The 17,532-nt window shown below is 45.2% G+C and overlaps 1 protein-coding gene across 1 annotated transcript in view; it reads right to left on the reverse strand.

The window, feature by feature from the left end:
* FHDC1 (FH2 domain containing 1) overlaps positions 1-16,468 on the reverse strand; it is a 36,410-nt gene extending 19,942 nt beyond the window's left edge. Inside the window, exons 1-4 of the mRNA XM_064449865.1 lie at positions 16,354-16,468; positions 11,390-12,022; positions 4,341-4,402; positions 3,660-3,762 (exon numbers count right to left, since the gene is read on the reverse strand). Coding sequence (XP_064305935.1) covers positions 3,660-3,762; positions 4,341-4,402; positions 11,390-11,872 — 648 coding nt within the window. The 5' untranslated portion in view covers positions 11,873-12,022; positions 16,354-16,468. The remainder of the gene's footprint in view (positions 1-3,659; positions 3,763-4,340; positions 4,403-11,389; positions 12,023-16,353) is intronic.
* Between the last annotated feature and the right edge of the window lie 1,064 nt (positions 16,469-17,532).

The raw sequence follows: 17,532 nt of genomic DNA on the forward strand, positions 1-17,532 counted from the left end.
TAACAGAAGATTGCTAAAAAACAGCTAGGAATCTTTTTAGAAGTGATATAGCAGAGAAGATCATTGCTTCAGTCACGACAAAGGCTCCCTGGAAAAAAACATGAGCTGCAAAAGGGATGAAGCAGATTCCAAATAGGCATTTCTTCCTCTTTCAAAACTGCTAACCGCAGTAAGGTACAAATAGCAAGATTTCTAACAAGGCTTACACAAAACCAGTGAGCTTATCTTACTTGTTAATGTATTGAGATTTTTTACACCTTTTTTTGGTCTTTTTTTTTTTTTTAAACGACTGTATGATGGCTAGGCTGGTGCCACACCCACAGCCCTGAACAAAACACTGAGTGGAACCTTGCAGCAAGCTCCAGGTTTACCAGCCTCAAGAACTTGTCAAGTTTTTCAAATTAAACATTTGAAAATACCCAAACGTTTTCAGTTTGACAAAAGACTTCACAGCAGCGCCAATATTTCAATAATGGTCTCATTCAGTTTGACAAAAACATCCAAAGAGCCAGTATTTGCCATTTATGTACAAAAATCCCAACAGCTTTCATAGCTGTTGGGATTTTTCATAGAAAGCAGCTAGAAAATTAATAGTAGTGACACCTATTTCTGCATGTAAATAGAGCTGCCACATTAGAATTATTCTTTTTGCAGTATTGTAAAGACAACAGACGTTAGATGTATTTGTCAGCGCGAGTACTTAGTCTCCATTGTCAAAAAGCTGTTCCGTCTCAAAGACCTGGAACGTCCATCAGGTGCCTGAGATAATACGGACTGAAATGATATAAAGTATGTCACATACGTCAAACTGGTGACCAGGGGAACATTCAGGTAATGTGACTATATATCACAGCACTTCTAGATAAGATAAGATTGGAGTATAAAGCCAGTGTTTATGCACACTAGATAAACTGTAAAGGTTGTTCGTAAAAAAGAAGAAACGTGGCAGTCCAGAGTTGCCCTTTCTACAGCTGTGACCAGGAACGTGTTCTTCTCTCCCTCCTTTCACTCTTACAAACTAGGATTTATGTACCGTATAAAAGAAAAAGTAGAAAACATCTCCAAACACAGTTATTGGGGTGGAGCACATGCCTGGCAGGGGGTCTTGGAAGTTGGATTGAGAGCCAAGTACAACTGTGCTGGTGGGAAATGTGACAGGCCAATGTGATGACACCTTGCCAAAGCTGTCTCATGCGATATGACAACCAGATAAAAAAGAAATTAGGGACTATTAAACAGAATAGGGAACAACAGAACAAACACCACCACTTCATCTGATATCTCTAGTGATTCGGGATTATTTATATGTGCAGAGGGACCGTACAGTTCTGATGCTTTCCCCTTAGAAAATAAATGGTCAATCACTATTCCAGGAGACAGGTATTCCGACTAGGAGGCAGATAATAAACTAACAAAAAAGAAAGGGACATACAAGAAGAACAATGAACATACATTTAGGGAAAAAAAAATGTTGAGAAAGATGAACAACTAAAGCTCTGAAGCTCCTAAACAGAATGAAATTTTTAACCGACTAGACTAAAATTTTAGGAGCCACAGTAGTAAACAAGTTATTGGACCCAGAGATTCTTTGAACACTTGAAGCATGAGGAAATGAAGGCACTGAAACATTTTTCCATATGAGCAACAGCCTCAGTCCCTCACACTCAGGATCTTCTCCCTGTCCCACATTCCCACTCCCACCCCCCCAGCTCTCACAGGGAAAACTCCCAAGAAGTTAAACAATTGGGGTGAGAATAACAAAGGGAAAGGGGGTCTTTCCTTTTCCTGAAGGTGAGCAATGAGATCACTGAAGCATGGAACTAATTAAATACATACAAATACCTGCACGCCGGGAACAAGCCTCTTTCCAGCCTTCTGCTGGGAAGAGCAACAATTCCAACATCTAATGCCCCTTAATTTCTAATACTCCTCTGCACCATAAAATCTCTTCTACTAATTTCTCAAGTGCCTCCTTAAAAGCACTTAAGTGCTCTGGCCCCACTATCTTGAGAGGCAGGCCTGCTGTCAAATCATCTGCTAGGAAAGAAATACATCTTTTCACCCTTAGCAGCACCTTCTGGATATCTAAAGCATCTAACTGAGGTTTGCAGACAAAATTCTGATAAAATTCAACAACTTAATTTACAATTCTAGATGAATTACAACATTTATATCACATCGGAGTATGCTATTTGAAAGATTTTCTACTTGTAACAACAACGAAGATCCAAGCCAGAAAGAGGAAAAGAAGAAAAAGTACCTTTCTTTCAATCTAATTTGCTGAATAAACACAAAGTTAACTAGGAGCCACTTTCTTTTAAGTTAGTACTTCACTGTTCTCTGACTCTTTCAAAGGAAGGAGATAAATTATGTTTAAATACAGGAATACGTACTGAAATTCAAACAAAGAAGGAAGGGGGAATAGTTTTGAGCTCCCAGAACTAGTGTTGCCTTTTTTTGTCAGATCAATTACATTTCAACTTGTTGATATCCCCCAACTCTAAAAAAATACAATAATCAAATATATAACATAGTTTTTACAAGATTCCTTGCAAAAGCAGCCCAATTTAGGGTTATGTATTTTATGTATTAGGGTTTTGCTGTTGACTGGGTCTGAGATTTGCTGCTGAACAGAGTGCTTTGGCAGTACGACCTTGAAGTGGTAAAGCATGTGAGTTGAGGTTGATCCCTATGCGGACGTTAACTAGCAACTTCCCAGGTTTCAGCCATCACTTTGATGTGAAGCACTCAAGCAATTCTAATGGTAATTTTGTCAAGTTTGTGGTATACATTTCTCTCAAGTACATAAGAAGGGGTCAGTGCAAATACATGAGCAGAGAAGGAAGTGTGCATCATTAAGCAGGGCTTCCAGGTCAGTCGATGAAGCTTCAACCTCTTTAATCATGTGAATGGACTTGAAGGTTGGGACTAGAAAGTGAGACAGCAGCACTTGCATATTGGTCATATGGTGAGCATGGGGACATTGCAGAAGGTGCTGCTGCTAATTCTGTGCCTTCTAACGTGTCTCCCTGGGAGCACTAAGCCATGTTAGCAAATTCTGTGGGTGCTGCACAGCAAAGCAGCCTTTCTGCCCTGTTGGAACCCAGTGACCTGGGCCCAGGAGCAGGCAAAGCCCAGATCCTGCCCAAGCAGGCAGCAAACCAGAAGGGAGAAGAGACAGTAGCACAGAGCTACCGATATTCATCTCACAGGCACTGCAATGGGAAAGCATGAGGCAGGTGCTAAAGACGTGAAACTTAATTTGTTTGCATTATGACAGACTTTGATTCTGAGTTTTCTGACACCCCCCCCCCCCCCCCAGAGCAGAGTTATCTGCACACAGGAGGGTTCCAGGTCTTGCTAAAATGTTTATGAGACAAAATAGACATCATAAGGGACATGAGAGGAACAAAAATACCTTATCACTACTTTCATTAAGAAATACCTCAAAAGTAGGTGAAATTACTTATGTGAAAGGAATGACTACAGTGCAACCTCAACCACATGTCAAATGAAGATTTAACCTTTGCACTCAGTCGCTTCCTATCCCCTGGCCTCAGGAAGGCTTCGGGATTCCTCTTTTACAGACCTTCAGGTTGGAATCCCAGGCATTAGAACTCTTAAAAAAAAAGAAAGCTCCATGTAAAACCATTATTTACCTCCTCTGCTTCTGGTAATAATTTAAGAAATTCACGCAGCAGTTCAGAACCATAGGGCTCACTTCTTCCATGATAAATATCTTCAATGATGGATTCAGCCGACCTTGAAAAAACAATTGAGCATACACATTTCTAACATTTGCAGGGTGAATAGTTAAACAAATTGAAAAAGCCATGCTGGGATACTCAAAAGAATTACAATGAGGTTATGTAGCAGTGTCCGCAGCAGCATCGTTCTAACACCACTTTCCAGTAATGCCTTTACTGAAGGGCAACATTATTAGCGAACAAAGACAGCACTGAAACAGCTTGCTCTTAAAAAACCAAAATTCCTCACCTCACCCCTTTCTACTAATTCTTTATAAAGAAAGGAAGCCAGCAAAAAGCCACTCTCGTGCAGTATTACATGAGATATAAGGGCTTCCCTTAACCATATCTGAAAAGTCACTTCAACTGGTCAACAGTAGCAAACTCTAAATGTTTGGTGCTAAGTCATAATGGCACTCAAAACTGAACATATTAGAAAACAAATCACAAAATGTAGTTACTTAAGACAAACCTGTAGAGAACTGTAAACTCCACAAGGAACAGAGCACGATATACAGCACATTCGATGAGAACTACAAAGAATTTCACGCATCTATAGCTTGCAGAAGCTGCATGAAAAAAATCAAATCTTACTTTTTGAATTGTTTGAGAAATATCCCGATGTTCATACTCCTTTTCGCATCCAAAATGGAAACCTGAGAAAGCAAGAGATATTAATCTACCCATACCTAAGAAAATATCATATAAAATAGATATCATTTCTTAACTTGCTACAGATAATTTTTTGCAATCGCCACCAAATCACAAGCCAAATGAATACACAGAGTCACTTCTTATCAACAAAGATCATATATTATAGAACTAGCTTTTACCAAGGAAATACACAGCACACCCACAACACCTTTTTCCAAGTGAAGCAAAAAAACCATAGCAACATTTATAGAAGGAAGGAATCAAGATAGTCTATTTCATTACACAGTAAAGACATTCTTCTTGCTTATTTCATAACACAAAATGTTGCTTATCAAGAAATATGTTGTATTGCTTTCAAAGGCCCCAGGGTTAGTGAACTTCAAACCCCATGTATTTCAGAAGTTTTGTAACAAATATGAGGATGGGCTTTCTAAGCAGAGGTCAGTGTGCACTACGGATTTCATTGATGCAAATGAACAGCCACACTGATCCACAGAAAGATAGGTAAGTCAATGTTGAACCAAAACCTGAGACAGATAATGCTCAAACCTGTTTGCTTTATCTAGAAGCAAACAGAAACCCATAATAAAAAAATAGTCTTCCCCTGCTTTATATTTTAAAGTTAATTTGCTGTATTGTCCTACGTGTACAATTCTGGAGATTAAGCAAAGAAAAAAAACCACAAACAAACCACTTTTTCCCCCTAATTCATTTTTTTAAAAAATTTAAATAAAAGTATTAATTCTTTTTATGCCAGTTTTACCTCCTATAACAGCACACAAGTTCAAACCTGAGATGTTTGCCCTGTTTTAGCGACTCATGTCCTTAAGGTTAAAATTTTACCACAGTTGTTTTGGTGATAACAGCTAAAAAAGTAATGAAATTTACAAGGACAAGAGAATTGTTTCATGTTAACAGTGCCACCTGACTGCTACCATAAAACAACTCAGTACACACAGATGTTTGACTGCTGTTGGACTCATACGATGTTTGAGGTTTTGACAACTGGAAAGGTGTCTTGAACTCTGTGACAGCACACAAATTAGAAAACACATAAATGCAATATCGGCATCGCCGCAAAATTGAATTAGCCTACTGTCAGCTGGTGCCAGTGAAAATATAGGTATGATTAATGTGCTGTCTTCAACATACACCCAGGAGACAGCCTCCTCATCTGCTGAAGAGTGAATCAAATTTCAAAGTTTTCTAAAATGTGGGAATTTTCTCTCTTCCAAAACCAGCAAAGACTAGAAAACACCGGAAATGTCAGTGTATTAGTTTTAATTAGACGATTGCTAGCCTGAAGCCCTTCAGTTTTAGCATATGCAAAGATAAGAGGACAGATTGTAGTTTATTCTCCTGTTATCTTAGGAGTTTAGAGGCCCCCAACAGATCATTAAGGGAAAGCCCCTTAACATAGGACAGGTTCAACTATCTCTCCCCCTGCAGTATCTAATCTTTTACAAATGCTTTACTGCAGGGACCTCTCACTGACCTCTCAAACTGCAGCTCCAGTCTCCAATTGCTCTGGTCACTCCTAATTCTCCCATCTCTCTGTACTAGTTTAAGCCTATAAGCTTTGCCATCATTATTTGGCTTTTGGCTTGTTGAGGTTTTCTAAAGTATATTCACAGTTAACCTTCTGTACATATTATTTTCAGCCACAGTCAGTAACTGTTACAATAAGACTCGCCATCAGCTAGGTGAACCTTTGGTTTCCATGGCACAACTCAGATTTACAGCACAACCTCAGACAAAACTAGAGAATTTTTTTTTAACATCTTCCCTTGAAGAAAAACCACAGATGGCAAGAGATACAGCTGTATTTGCCTTATCAGCACAACATAAAAATGTCATAGCAAGGCTCTTATACACACCTCTTGCTCTGTGTACAACTGTACTCTATTTTTTCTATTATTTCGTGTTCAAGCACACAATCAAAACATACGGCTTAGTTTTTGGTGACTCTTTGCTTGGTGTCCACTTCAAGATTATCAAGTGTTTGAAAAAGCTGTCACTACTTAACTACCTTCAAGGAGTTTCCAGATGGTAGCAGGAAGAGGAGAAAAGGGGAACCTGGCAGGTACTCCATAAATACAAGTTCCTACTCCTTGCACACAAATATGGTATCTTCCATCTCACATTCAGTTGCGTATCAGATGCATAATCTTGGCGTTAACATCTATTCGTAATGTCTACTCTTCTTCCCCATCAAGCTTTCATCCGATTTTGTCCTTGCAGAAAAAGCTCTCTGCATATGACTTCCTCCCAAGCTGTTGCTTTTTACCCTTTAAACGTTACCCAAGCTTTTTATAAATTCTGCTCAGTCTGCTCCTATCTTCTATTCACATGCACCTTCAGCTCAGGTGCCAGCACAGAATGTTCCAAATCCCTGTTCGCTACCTAAAGAGATTTTGAAATGCTGGCCACGGGCCACCCTTGGACTTCTTGACTCAAAAAGTTACACGGGCCTGTAATTAAGAATTGAGAACACTTTCCTAGTCTCATTGGAATTCTCTATTCTAAGGAACACTCTCATATGGTTTCTTATGATTTACTTTAGATAAATTCCATAGAGCTTTCTCCATTCTCATCTTCCTCAACTCTCCTGCCACAAAAACTATTACATTTTTGTTTATCCTTCTCTGGAAATGCTATAGTTCTCTCAAATACTTTGCACCATCTCAACACCTGCACCTTGCCAGCCCATCCAAGCGTCAATGCCTCACGCACTTGCCACCTTTCCTTCATAAACAGTGCAATCTTCCAAGCAAGGACAGCTGATTCACTTATGTTGTGCTTCTCATCACCATAGTATTCAACTCAAGTGTATTTCTGAACTCTGCAGCAGGCACAGATCATGTCGGGTAATAACAGCATCATTGTGACAAATGTTAATCCACCATTGAAATATTCACTGATTTAGATGTATTAAGGGAAGGGGAAAATTAGCTTGAGGACCATGGTGGAGTTGTGATGATGGTAAGAAGAAATCGGCTCCTGAAATCTGACACAAATTTGCAATCAACATGAAAGATTCAGAGGAGTGTTCCGGGAGACACAAAAAGCCCCACGTCAATACTGACTTTGTAGTGACTACAGAAATGCAATAGGATTTTCTTGCCATGAGGTTGTCAATGAGGAACAGGAACATGACAAAGTGGATTCATGACAGATTAGTGAAAGCAAAATATTACATGTATTCTTTGGATAAGAACAATGGGGTTTCACATGGTAGGATACAGTTGACAGATTACAGCAAGTGTGGCACAGCCTAGTGGCACAGGCTCAGCGCTAGAGGTTAGGAAGGATATAAACAACTTCCTACTTCAGCTTCCACTTCACTTTACAACGCACTAACCATCACTGTTGAGTTTAATATTTTGGCTTGTATTCTCCAAGCCACACGCACTGCCTGGAGTGGTTGGGGAAAGATGCACTTCCACAGTGCGGCAGAGTCAACCTAGCAGCTTACTAGAGGGCTGTCCCGCTCCATGCCATCTTCCCGTGTCATGGTCCTAGCCTGCTCTTACCCTTAGGCAGGCACTGGTACTCATCTCATTGTTTTTTTGCTGTACTAGTCCTCTGCTGGATTAACAGGTTGAATCAGCTCTCAAGAAGGTGGAGTGAGCATCAGACCCAGCACAGGGAAAAGAGAGAGGGCACGGCTAGAAGAGGGGAGATGTCCTGTTCACCCCTTCCACCTTCCTTCTCTCTCCTCCTCTCACTAGCCCCTCGCACAGGCTCTGGAATTCACTACACCCTTTCACAAGCCATCAAAACTTACCAAAATAGCAGGAAACTACTCCAGGAGAAAACAAACAAAAAACCCCGACAGCACTCTGCTGAGCTACTTACTTAAACCTGTTTACAGAGGGTCCAATGTCTGCCTGAGCCAGCGCACAGATGGGGGGAGGTGACAGACAGGAGCAGAGGAACAGTTCGAAGGAGGAAGCAAGACCAGCTCCCTTGGCTGGCAACAAGCTGTTCTGCCCACTCTGCTGCCAGGCTAGCTATAGCCTTGGTGCACGTATGTTGTGCCATACTGTGACACCACTAAGAGATGGGGAAAGTAAATTGGTGTGTAAACTTAACCCTACACCCCCTATTTTTCAAATTACATGAAACCATAGGGCAAATTAAGCCTTTAGTCAAGGAAACATGTTAATTAATCTCCCAAGGGTTTGGTGAGGGATTGTTTACAAAAAGGAAAGCATTTGCTGCAGGAGCTTGACTTAAATCTCAAAAGGGACTTCTGTTATAATGATGATGTTTAGTGCTAAGTCTCCAGAATTGGGATTCAATAACCCAAGCCAGACATCTAAATTCCCTGTATAAATTACTGGTGAGCAAGGAATTAAAAGGACATGCAGTATTGTAAGCTTCTACAAGAAGAGAGTGTTTTTTCCACAACTGCTCATGATTTCATAACCAACATCAATCTCTGGAGAAGGTACGAAGCCCCTACCTCCACCACAGTCTCTGGGGAGTGCCCTCAACACTGGCTGAAGTCACTCATCACCACCTCCCCTTAAGCTATGCCACTGCACCAACAGGAACCCCACTGAGCCAAAAGAGCAGGCTCTCCAGCCATGCACTTTTGTATGGCACTTTGGACACGTGCTGTTTTTTTCAGATTTGGATCTAAGCGATACTTGAATTTATGCTCTTGAAATTATCTTGAAAATTTGTTGTTGACATACTACGCCAGCTAGGCTAATGCCACTACTTAAAATGCAAGCAACATTTTTCACTACTAGACCATAAAGCACTTTCTAAACTCAACTGTATTTTACACAAAAGGAATAGAGGCACTGAAAGAAAAAACGCCTTGTCCACCTTCCCCTGCCGGGCCAGGTACTCAGCCAGAACAGAACTACAGCTTCCACAGCCCCACACTAATGTGCTCTCCACAAGGTCACACGGACGCTGCGTACCTCAGCCTGCCCCCAACACCTTTCAACCTCTGTAGGTTTTACGACAGTGAACGGAGGATAACCATCATACATTAAAGTGAGTGAGCAGCAGCTGACGGCACCGATGACGGAAATCGCAGACATTGCTTGTGCCTCCTGCCTCCAAACTCTTGCTAAATGATGCCTGGAGTAACGTCAAGCACGTGAGCTGTTGCGTTTCTGTGCTTCCGCACTTCCAATAACGCATAGCTCTTCAGGATTATCTCCTTCCCTCCTTGCTAAGCAGCTAGTACTGCAAAGTCCATTAACACACAAGGAATTGCTCATCACTGACACACTGCTGCGGTATGCTTGACAAAGCTTAGCAACGGAGTTGAATGTTTTGCCACTTAAGTAGCATAACTCAGAGGCAAGTCCTGTTGCCTCACTGCCTGCCATGTGCAAAGGCACCGTGGGAGCCCTGAACCAGGGTGGAAAGGCATCAAGCAGTAGAGAAGCACTGGACCGCTGTAGCAGCTCCAGAGAGACGCGCAAAAACATTAACTTACAGCAAGGCAGGTTTTCGTTTCCAAGGCACTGTATCTTGGAGAAACCCTTGTTTTGCAGGCCTGCAATTTTAACCTCTAACACTGCTCTTAACCTCCCCAGGATGCCCTGAATTTCAAGCTGTACATGAAAACGTGTGATGTCTGGAGCACTCTGGGGTTTTCTCTGTCCCGGCTACTGTACACCAGGAGCCACATTCAGTTTATGAAACTTATAATCATTTTTACTGTAACTAGAGCTTCACTACATGGCAGTCCTGAAAGGGGGAGCTTCTAAGGACGCACACGGGAGGGTGTGTACATCTGTATGCAGCACAGGAAGTCCAGTCACTGCAACCCTGATGCGAAGATGAACATACCCTGAAAACAGCGCAGAGGTTAATGACTACCTCTGAGAATGGCCCCGACTACTTCTTCCCCATGTCAGGGTTTCAGATTCAGCAATATACCCGCCTGTTTTAAACCCCTCATTTTAGTCTATGTACAGCATGCACACCCCTCAGTACGTTGGTTTCTCACCTTGTCCCTGCTGATCTTATTTTGGCATCTCCTGAATCCTGCAAGATACCGTCAAGGACAAGTCCCTGTTTTCTCACTAAAAACTGACACATTGTTACATCTCTTAACCCGGTGTCCTCTGCATTTTGTTTACAAGCTAGCAGGTATGTAGACACGCGGCAGTGACTAAAACTGCATTTCAGCCCTCCAGTTACTTCACAGAAAGATCACTTGAGACAATTCAATTCAAGCTTCACTAGGAGGCTGTCTATAAATCAGGATTTAAGAACTAGAAAAGCTACTTATCAGCTCACCGGAGAGTGTTTGAACCTGAAAGTATATACCTGCTCGCCACCAGAACAGAAGTCAGTAACAACCTTCAGACCTTCTTGGAAGGTTATTTTAGTCTCCAGAAAAAAGTAGGGTAGATGAAATAAAGTTTTCATTAGCAGGAAACCAACGTTTATGAAAGTTGACACTTTAAAATTATCTCAATTAAATAACAAATTCCCTTAACCGCTACATTGTGTTTTATTTCCTCACTGTCATACTGGCACTTCCCTTCCTGATGTCCCTAGGACATCAAGGGTACATACGGCATTAACCCTTGCAATAGGATCCTCTTCCCTCCCGCCTGGTGGGTGTTCGCACGTAGAACATTTTGTTTGCGCAACAGACGTTGTGGAAGAGCTGAAGAGAAAAGTTACAATACACCTACGTTCCACGCTGAAAACTCAAGGGCTATCCAACATGCGTAAATACAGATGCCTTCAGCTCCCTCCACTTATTTATATTTATTTTAACGGGTCATCGAATCACAGCACTTACCAACTTAAAATAATAAGCCATTAGCTCTTTGAAAAACAAATGCGTACCGCTGAGAGTTTATCCTCCCCGTCATTCCCTTCCTTCAAATCGAGACAAATTTGCCGCAAGGACGAACACAGCAGAGGAGGAGACAAAGGCGGGTCAGAATTCACAGCAATTCCTACAGCATTATGTGAAAGAGAGGTTTTACTTCAATTCTTACCTCCTCTTTAGTCTCTTTAAATGAAGATTTCAAAGATCGACTTCGGGAGTCCTGGGGCTTGGTTTCTTCCTGCTGCCCAAAAAGTTCCTCGATTGTCTTTGTATCGATCTGATACTGCGGCCTTGCAGCAATCGTCCAGATATTGTTTTTACCGCGGACTTGTTCCTCGGGGATAGTTTTCCAGAAAAAGCTCCGCATTCGTTTTTTTTTGCCGTGGCCGTCATGTCCATTTACCAGCTGCGGCGGCAGAGCTACGCTTGGCCCAGGCAGCGGAGGAGGGGGTGGCGGTGGGGGCGGGACCCCTGGGGGGAGCGGAGGGGCTGGGGGTGCCCCTGTCAGGGGACATGGCGGAGGGGGCGGCGGTGCTGCAGGCTGAGAAAGTTGAGATGCTGTTGTCGTATCCTCGTTCATTAATCCCGTTGCAACTGGAATAGCCCCATTTTCTTTATCGTTGACCAAGGAGAGACAATTCATAACATGCATTTTATGGCCTCTCCAAAAAGGAGAGTGTTACTTCCTTGGATCGGTTTGAAACATTGAATAGCGAGTGCAGCAGCAACTGATATCACGCTCTCTCAAACTCTAGTCTGCCAGCAGCAGCAACACAAGAGGGGACTGTACCATCTTCGCAACCTACAACAAAGGACAATAGGGAGACTCAGATCAGAGAGACTGGATGTTGTCCCTCGCACTGAAAAGACGCTAAAATTAAAGGTATAACAGCTACTGAGTTTTTGACCCAGAAAGGAAATCTAGTGGATCAACAGTCTTTCCCAGGGCAATTTTATACAAATTTATCCACACCAAGATTTCAAATAGCTTTGGGTACCTAGATTTCAAGAACATATATAAAAATAAGAATACCTCTTAAATCACCCACAGTCGACACCGAACACACCTACTAATCCCAGTTCAGCGCAATTTTGTAAGAGAACATGTTAAATTATTAAAACAAGTATTATTCCACTCCTAATTTTAGATTTTTTTTTAAAAAAAGGTGATTACACACAGAAAATATAAATACTAACTATGGCGCTGGATTAACTGGATCAAACAGACCCTGTTTGAATACTTTTAATTCACGGCTCAAATCCAAGCTGCGTTAAAATATTGAACAATATGTCTATGATTAAACAATCTAGCCTAATGTACTGTTTTTTTGTCTTTGTATTTTTCACACAATTGTTAATAAGGAAAAAACAGCGTGCGGTCCCTACACTCTTTATGTTCACTGAGCATAAACTTAGAGTATTTGCATTTCACCGTTACCTGTCTGGTTACGCTGCCTCCCAAAATGCACTCAGAGGAGAAAGACCACGGTTTGATTTAAGTTGCCCCTTATAATTTAGTTCAGTATATAGGCTAACATAGCCAGTTCAATAAGCAGAGAGAGAAAGAAAGGACAGAGGAGCTGATAGAAAGAGTAACCTACACATCCTAAGCACTGTATATATGCAAAGATTTAAATATTTAGGAAAACTTTTACATCTAGATTACCTCATGAAGCAACTTAACAGGAAACAATATTTTTTAGCAATTTTTCTTACACATTCACCTACTAAATGAAGATGCTGTTATTGACAGTAAACTTTCAAGTAAGAGTGTGACTTCCATAAAAAGCATGATTTTGACAAGGCAAATCTATTAAAGCAGATTTACTTCATAAGCCTCAGAAAAACACAAATTCAGGTGTTTCAAATATAGACCAATGAAGAATCCGCTGGAAATTTCTAAGTTATCTGCAAAGAAAAAATCGGGAATTTACAAAAAAAGTGAAAGATACCACACAACGCAAGCTCAAATAGAAGACAGACAGCCCTTAAGCAAAAAAATCAGTCGCAGAAAAGCTCAAGAGAAAATGCTGAAGTAATGCACTGGCACAAGAACAATATCAAACAGAAATTTGGCACTGATGTAGTCGTATGCCTCTTCAGCAGGGCTCACATAGAGCTAATAGCAACCCAGATCAATCTGACATTGTATAATAGCGATGAAAAATCTTCGCTATTTTTGCCAGAAATTCATCATTAGAGTGTACGCGAACAAACAGACCCAAGTCACAGAAACAAGCCTTAGGGCAAATTCTCTCTTTGTTGTGAGGACTCAGCCACTCACAGCTTCACTGAAGTCAATGGAAACCAACCCAAACTGATCCACTGTGCCTTTTCTTCTCAAAAGGTTGCACAGGTAGCAACAAACTCCTCTTCCCTGCTCCAGATTTGCTAACCTTATACCTTACGTTATCAAGGTATTCGCAAGAATACAAAACATATATAAAAATCTGTATGAGGTTTAAGTCATAGGAATGATAGGAGAATATTTTAATAGGAGGGTAAAAAGAGGAAGAGTTACAAAGTAGATCAGGATAGAGGGTTTCAAATTTGAATCAGCATTAATACCCAGTTGCTATTACAGAGCTCTGTATGTTCATGCCTCTCCTCCCAAGTTCATGATCATAGAAGCAGAGAGGCATAAAAAAAGCAGGTGCAAGGTGGTGGAAAGAGATTAACCACTCAAGGCAATTAAGTGTTGCATTAATTTAAAGAAATACTCAACTAGGAAAAAGTCTTCTCCTCCCTGCCACTTATTTAAAAATGAAAAACATATTAGCTAGTCTTCCAGCATCACAAAGCAGTATTCAACAGTTGTTATTTTTCTAACTTGGGTTCCCACAGATTTGGGGGAGGGGTTGGGGGAGAAAGAGAGACAGACAGACCGACCATGCCCCTGGGTAACATGCAAGAACCTCATTTTGAAACTTCCAATGAAGCTAGATGCTTTAAGAAAAAATGGGATGAAATCCTAACGAAACAAAGTTGTAGGCGATGAATCATCCGAGTCCCAGCTAACACACAGGAGTGGAAAATGACTGATCTCAGACCTGAGCGCTTCTGAGTTAGACAAGGGACGCTCCTAGTGAAAAGAATGGAGAACGCAAGGGGAAGAAAACATCCCAACCTAGATGTAAGGATAGATAGACAGGACAGGAACAACTGTTTTCAAGCCAATGAGCCCTGTACTGCTTTAGATGAGGTAACAGTCACCCAGAACCAGGAAAGGGGAAGAATCAGCATTTGGAAGGAAGGCATGAAAGGAAAGGCACAGCATAAAGGCTGGCATTCAGCTTTGTCTTCTGACAGATAAGCACGATGCAGGTGACAGAGGTCACCTGCTTGTAAGAGGTTCGGTGGTCTCAAGTTACCAGCTACCAGAAGACTGCTCAAGATTCCCTTCTCCTGCTGCCTCTCAGAGGAGCGGCTCGAAGATGTTCCCAGCGCCCCCGCCATTACCGTGGGTGGGACAGGAGAGAAGCTGGCAGCCGGGACAGGCTCCGGGCCGCGTGTTGGTATCAGCAGGTGCCTCCAAGCAGGAAGTACAGCGAGAGGAGGTGGGGAACAACGCACCCCTTCTGAGTGTGAACTACAGATTACTGAGACACGACAGGACTGGGAGGCGTAATAAAGCCCAGGCAAAATTTTAACTCCTCAGAAGCCTCTCTGCGCATTTCAAAGGATTAGAGAGAAGAAAAAGAAAGGGACAAACATTTAAGATGTCTCAATTATGCTTAATTATTGCACGTTTGTTATCCAAAACAGCCTAAGAAGTGCAAAAGCTCTCAAGTAACGTCCTTACCGCACATTTTAATTGTGCCCATATTTGGCATAAAAGAAAGATTTCATTTCTTTGTCCCATTCATTGTTTCAGCCAACCTAATCTAACTTGGAAATGTATTTCAAAGTTAGAGGGTGGGGACAACCTTCTCCCCGGGTAAGACGACAAACGCTCTAAAGTAATTTGTTTCTTGCAAAAAAGGCAGTTGCCACCCAGATGGACATACGTTATATTTGCGTGCACAAGTTAACAGGTGAAACGCACGACGTGCTGAAGGGCATCTTATAACGCATACTGCAAGATACTACTCCCTTGAACTCACGCCTTCAGTTCTCCGCTGCCCACGTCGCTATGTCAGGCGTCCTCCACATTCTCATGAGAACAACACCGATTTTGCACCGAAGCCCAGCCGCAGTATTTGGATGTCTGGCTCTCAACAACAGCTATACCGAAAGGCAAAGGGAGCGCGCAGCGGCTGACTGCGGATAACGAAACGGCGAAGGCCGCCTCACCTCGCCCGCCGCCGCTCTTGCCGACACGCGTGGGTTACAGGGAAGGCGCGGCTCGCGTTACCGCAGCGGCTGAGCGCCGAACCAGCGCCCACCCTAACCCCTCACAGGCACGGCCTCCCGGCCAGCCGGGCTGCGACGGCAACCCCACGCCGCTTCGCCCCACAGCCCAGGCGGGCGAAGGGGGGGCGGGGGGCTCCGTCCCAGCGATCATTTCGCTGCGGGCTCCCAGCCGGCCGCGCTCCCCCCGCCACGGGGCCGGGGACGCCAGAGGAACAGCCCCCCCCCCCCCCCCCCCCCCGCCTTACCGTCTGACCTTCCGCCCGGAGCGGGCGCTCGGCCGGGGCGCGGAGGGAAGGCGGGCGGGCGAGCCGACCGGCCCGCCGCCGGGACCGCCCGAGGGGAGCCCCCCACGTCGCGGCTCCCTTCCACAGAGGCCGCAGAGCCACGGGGGAGCGCCGAGGGCGCTGCGGGGGGGTGATGCCGACCGCGACCCGCTCACCTCAGCCTCCCGCCGGACCCCGGGCACCCCGCCCCAGCGGCCCGGCCCCGCCCGCCGCGGGACCTGCCCGACCCCCTCCCTTCCAAGGTTGGGGGGGGTGGGGGATTGTCGGCACTTGTTCCAGCGGCCCCGGCGGAGAGAGACGGGGGTCTCGGCGGCAGCCCCCGCTCCGCCCGGCGTGCCGGCTCCCGCCCCTTGACAGGGAGCGGCCAGAGAGGTGAAGGGAAGGGCGCGGGGCCGTTCCCCTTTCCTGGCAGCGATCTCCCCTCCGCCGTCTCTGGGCGGCCGCGACCACCCCCCCCCCCCTCCCGGAGCCCCCTCCCGCCGCCGCCACCGCTCACCTCCGCGCCCGCGGGAGCACGCGCCGCCGCGCGCAGCCGGGCCCGCTCCCGCCGCCTCCTCCCATCGCGCCGCGGCCGCGCCGCCGGAGCCGGGGGGTGGGGTGGGAGGGGTGGGGGGGCGGGGGGCGAGGGGGCGGGGCAGCGCGCAGGCGCGGCGCGGGCGGGGCCGCGGCAGGTGACAGCAGCGGCGGAGGTGGCGGCGCCGTCCGTCCGTCCGTCCGTCCCCCCGGCAGCCCTCACCCGGACGGCGGGACCGCGGCGCCCCGTCTCCCGCCCGAGCCCGAGCCGGTGGTACCGAAAGGGCGGAGGGCGGCCCGCGCCCCAGCGCCGGGCGCTGCCGCCGCGGAGGGCGGAGGTGTGCAGGGGCGCCCGCGGTGGGTCTCGGCCTAAGGGAGCTCCTGCGAACGTGGATGTAAACCCAAATACCGCGCGCCGCATGCTGTCACCGAAATCACAGCAGCTATGTCTATAGGAACAGGGCAGCAGCGCTGCCCGCCTCGCTCCCGGTCAGAAGGAACCGGCTCCCTCCCATGGCTGAAGCCCTTCGTCCTCTGCGCTCGCTCCCCGGCAAGCACCCCCCTTCTCCACCCCCGCTTCTGCCTCCTCACCCAGGCCCGGCACAGCCGAGCGGGTGGGAGCGGGCGGGCACAGCGGGCGCACAGACTCGCCTTCAGAGCCCCTCGTGTCACCACCAGTCCAAAAAAATCAGCCTCCCAAGCAGGCAGCGTGACACAACTTCAACCACATTTAAGATGTGATCGCAGCCCTGAGTTATGTCACACCAGGCAGCTCAAAGGACTCATGGACACCTGAAAGCCAAAGTACCACCTGCAGATTATACAGTGAACAAGTACGTTGCTCTAAAATATTCTGCCAAGAGATTCAATCACTTTTCAGAAATAAAACCACTTTCCTGAAAGGAGTAAAGGTGAGGAACTTCACTCCAGTAAATAAACAGCCTCAGCTGTAAGGCCCACACCCCCCTACACTAGTTTTTATGGGAGGTCAGTTCCGAGGAGGAATCAGAAACGCTTCCTTGCCTGAGAAAGGAGGGAGAGGAGGAGGAAAAAAACCTCACCTCCAGCCTTGCACAATCAGCTACCAGAGCTTCCAAGCTGAGTGCACAAGAAAGAAAATTACTCCTTGGCACTGCCAGGGGTGGGAAGGCAGGAGCAGGAG

This window comes from Phalacrocorax carbo, chromosome 4 (genome assembly GCF_963921805.1).
Source record: "Phalacrocorax carbo chromosome 4, bPhaCar2.1, whole genome shotgun sequence".
NCBI classification, from domain to species: Eukaryota; Metazoa; Chordata; class Aves; order Suliformes; family Phalacrocoracidae; genus Phalacrocorax; species Phalacrocorax carbo.